The following is a 4671-nucleotide window of genomic DNA, read 5'->3' as shown; positions in this document are numbered from 1 at the left end:
AGGAATGATGGGGAACACAGTATGCCCCTTTTTGTGGGTTAATGGTTGGAGAAGGCCAAGTAAAGTCTTGCCACTCGTTTTGCAACTACTTGTTAGATTCCAGTAAGAATGCTGCATGCTCACTGCCTGCTGCCACCAGAGATAACCTGAGAAACTGCAGGGACAGCGCTAAAACTAGTGTCACGCCCAAAACTAAGTTGCTTCCTAGGTCATAATTCTTTCCTCATTTTTAAACAAAAGATCTCCAGGTTAAGTGAACAAAACTTTTGACTAAACTAGGTAAAAAAATAATCAAACACCATCTCCCTCCCTTGAAATTTCACCAAAATGGAAATGCAGTGAATTTTTGGCAAATTATTTTGTGTTTTACCAGATGACATTACAGTCACCTAAAGTTAAGAGTTTAAGGAGAACTAAACATCAGCAAGCCCAACAAAATTCCATTCAGTTTCCATCCAGAAAAGCTAGTCATTATAAGCATCTACAAGAATTTCAACTATGCAATAGTTTTTAAATTCAAAGACTGTTAAAACAACAATTATGCCCCTGAAGAGAAATACCTTTCACCTCAGTGCAATTTAGAACTTAGAAGCAAAGCTCCTGCAGTTTTAAAGTCCTAAAATGTAAAGGACTGAACACAAGGAGCTGTACTACAGCTCAAGAGAGGTTTTAAGTCCCTAGAGGTCTATTTCAATAATATTTTGTAGACTGCATTTCTCATAACATATAGTTTTGTAATATTTAGATAAAAGTATAAAAACTTCAGATACTATACAATAACAAAACCTAAACAGACATTTTCCCCAAATTAAACAATATTCAGAGGTTTTCAGTAAGACAGTATCAAACTTATTAAAAACATGACAGAAAATGGCATAATGAATGTACCTAGAATTACATTAATGAGATGCTTACATGTTTCCACCACAAAATGACTGCATGTATTTTCTCTGTTGATGTAATCTGTGAAAATTTATGACAAAATCAAAAATCTAACTGTGATTTTCCAAAAACATTGTGACAGGGTACGGTGTCAATCCCAAACCATAAAACCCAACATCCTACTTTTGCCCCAACTACAAAATAATTTAACTATCTGGTATTTTTTTCCTGTTAGGTTGATGACTGATAACCAACTGCACAACATTATGTGCAATACACAAAGGAACAGCAGTTCACAGAAGGCTCCAAACCAACACAAGCAGCTTTAAGTTATTATACTACTACTCAATAGTTAGGAGAAAAACATATTTTACACATAAACTCACAGTTTAGCCACATATCTAATGTTGGTTTACAGCCATCCAGTTCTTTTGTTAGTTTTAATATTAAGGCTACAGAGTTCACAGGTTCCTACATACATTTTTCTAATTAACTTTACTTTTTCTGCGACACTTTAAAATGCATAGTACAAACATGTAATATTAAGTCTTTCTTGCTACTCACCCAGGTGGCATTCCAGGCATCACTGGAGGCATTCCAGGCATCATAGGTGGAACACCTGCCATTAATGGCGGTATACCTAAAAAGAAAAAGAAAAAAAAAGTTAACTCTGACAACATCCAGTCACTAACAAATCTCATCTAATAAATTTAGACTGGATAAATGCTCTACAGGAAGCTGTAAAAGATTGGGTTTTGAATTAACACTGCTCACAAACAATGCAATACAAAAAGATTATCTGCAAATCTGACTTAAGATTAATTGTTCTCAGACTTGCAAGACTACGTTTTCTTAGCAGTCTCCAAAGAACATCCCTTATCATTACAGAATATATAATGATAAGAGACTAGCTTTCAGTCACTGTCATTGCTGGAAAGTCCTTCCTCAGTATATTTGTGGCTTGTGTATAAATTGCCTGTTCTCCATTAGGAGACAGATACGTGGCAACCTTTCTGCCCCGTTCCCAAAATCCTGCTACAAAATACCATAAATACCATTGGTAGACTTATGTTTAAAGTACTAATCAGTCTTACTGCCACATTAACATTCCTTCAATCTGAACACAAGCATTAGGTATCTAACTTACTTCACAAAGGAAAATATGTGCACACACAAAACAGGGAAAGGGAAAAAAAGGTGAAGAAACTGCTCACGTGCACCTCAAGGAACTATTTTGGGACCTCTAAAACCAAGTGTTATAAAAGGCAGATTATTCTACCATACAAGCAGTAATTTGTATTTTCAGCTTTACAGTAACCAGCTTATAACACCATCTCACCTGGAGGCATCCCTGGTGCTCCTGGCACAGGAGGCAACCCTGGCTGTGCCATTGGGGGAATGTACGCCTGCTGTGGCTGGACTTGCTGGGGTTGAAATGAAGTTGAAGGCGCAGATTCATCATCTTCATATTCATCAGAATCATCCTGTTGCTTCTTTTTCTGGCTCTCTGCTAAGGCATACAATGTATATAGTCACACTGAAGACAAGATACATTCCACAAAATTCATTTTACCTGAGATGCTGTAGTTGCAATGAAAATAATAAAATTCAAGTCATATCAGCATACTCAAAAATGGAGAGAATTATACATAAGAAAACACGTGAGCCTACCTACATGCACATATAATTAAGGGAAGGAAAGTGACTTCACACTGTAACGACCCTCAACATAAATGGGGGTCTTCCTTCATGTTAAGTCTTATGCTTTCAGAATAAACTAAAGCAGTTCAAACAAGTATATACTTAAGACAGCAAAGAAATCCAAGCATTTGGGCATCATCAGACTTCTATCACCGCTGGCCCTTCCCTCCTCTTATACTCAAAAGTAAAATCACCATCCCCATATTCATTAGGGAGTTGTTACAGCTGCACTGGCATGCAGATTGTTCTGAACAGGAAAACAATCTCCCTCACCATACAGGGCAATAACAGCTATGTAGAAGTAACACTTTACCCTGAGTTTTTTGTTCAAGTAACCGCCTTCGTTCCTCCATATCTTTTTCTGGAATGCCCTCCATGCCATAGATTTCCAGTTCAATGTCTGTTCTTCCAGGAATAGCATTTGGAACAGCATCTATTGTTTCTTTATGTACCTAAAGAAAAAAAAAATAAAAAAAAAATCCTCCTGACCACTATTCAAGTTAGATTCTAGTTGTTCTTCAGCCAGCTAAGGGGAAGAATCTCTCTGGCCAAGCATTTTCTTGACACGTGCTATGTAATCACTATCAGCTGCTATTAGCTTCTAAAACCAGTTTATATGAACTTGTCTTCTGAACACCAATATGCTACAATTCCTTCACTACATCCCAAAAACAATGGCAGGATCTTCTGCATACTCTCTGCTGGCACATCAGGATTTCTGTCTGGAGCTAGGCCACTGCTGCCCTTTTCTTCATCAGTTTTTGAGACTCCAGAAGCCCCCAAACCCTTACCTTTTAAAGTTTACTATTAATTCCAATGCAAGTTTGAGACTTCTTACCTGCATGCAATGTATAGCTAAACCAGGTCCTGTATACAGTTTCTTATGACATATATGGCATTTAAAGTGCTTTGCTTTTTGATGCTGTATAAGGATCTTTTCATCATCAAAATCCCTGTTACAATACCTATTGAAGACTGTTAAGGAAACATTTAATTTTGAAAGTGACTTGTCACACAACACTAAGCTAAGGAGCCTCGCTGTGATTTTTCCTAAAGTGAAAAAGCAGCACAGGAAGCACCTCTGAGCATTCAAAGCATGACAATAATTTCACACATGTCTGAAACCAATCCTCCCCCTCCTACCATCCAGCATTTCCCTCTTTGACACACACCTTTAAAGTTCTAAGTGGACTCATCACTTCTCCACAGAGCAGTAGATTAAAATAAAGTCACTAAAGCATTAAAGGAGAAATAGACTTCAAATCCAAAAAAGGGAAGTGATGATAAAAACTTAAGTGTGTATTTAATAACAACTATCAGTTCCTAACATTTATAAAAGAGAATAAAGATTTTAGGTAAAAATGGCTTTTCTTTTTTCAGTCAGCAATTCTTATGACACTGCATAATTTGCTGCAGCCATTAAAGAATTCTGGTTTTAAACAGAAATATTTTAAATTAAGATATTTTTGTAAATCTATGCGACAGAAGAGGCAAACAGCAATTTCCTTTCTGCAGATCAGAATTAGTATTTAAGCAAACACTCCCAATGTATCTTAAGCAAGGCAAATAGAGTTGTTATTAGCTGTTCCTTGTTCATGCAACATATCCCTCATGTCCACCAAAACTTGAAATATATTAATACCTAAAGCAGAAACATAGCTACCTTCTGCCATAAAACGGTATCTCAGAGCATGTTATAAATTCCTTTATTAAACAATTCTAGATTGGGCAGAAAAATTTCAAAGAAAAGGGAAATCTGCAATCCCTCCCCCCCCAGCAGATCATGAAGGAGCGATCAAAGAAAAATCCACCACTATTCCTGCACACGGAGAAATCTCATCCAACTCCGATGCAGCAATTCTAAATTCTGAAAACCCTGCTCATAAAAAAAAGGCCCTATTTTAACCATATTTGCCCCACTTATTCTTGAGTAACTGGATTTATTAGAGGCAAGTTCTTCTGTTGACATCCTACCCTCCAGGGGATAAAGACCGTTCTCCATTTTCCCCACGACCTCGGCAATCCCGCCCGGCCTCGCCGCGGAAGCGCAGGGACAAAGGGCCGGAGAAGCCGCGGCCCGGCCAGACT

At 37.6% G+C, this 4671-nt stretch overlaps 1 protein-coding gene across 1 annotated transcript in view; it reads right to left on the bottom strand.

Annotated features, from left to right (window-relative positions):
* Positions 1–3542, bottom strand: part of ZNF207 (zinc finger protein 207) — a 10678-nt gene extending 7136 nt beyond the window's left edge. Inside the window, exons 1-5 of the mRNA XM_010002689.1 lie at positions 3422–3542; positions 2897–3035; positions 2222–2392; positions 1447–1522; positions 916–963 (exon numbers count right to left, since the gene is read on the bottom strand). Coding sequence (XP_010000991.1) covers positions 916–963; positions 1447–1522; positions 2222–2392; positions 2897–3035; positions 3422–3427 — 440 coding nt within the window. The 5' untranslated portion in view covers positions 3428–3542. The remainder of the gene's footprint in view (positions 1–915; positions 964–1446; positions 1523–2221; positions 2393–2896; positions 3036–3421) is intronic.
* Positions 3543–4671: the final 1129 nt, after the last annotated feature.

The sequence above is a fragment of the Chaetura pelagica genome, unplaced genomic scaffold (assembly GCF_000747805.2).
Source record: "Chaetura pelagica isolate M959 unplaced genomic scaffold, ChaPel_1.0 scaffold47, whole genome shotgun sequence".
NCBI classification, from domain to species: Eukaryota; Metazoa; Chordata; class Aves; order Apodiformes; family Apodidae; genus Chaetura; species Chaetura pelagica.
Note: the sequence above shows the minus strand (reverse complement) of the source record. Positions and strands in the feature narration are given on the sequence as shown.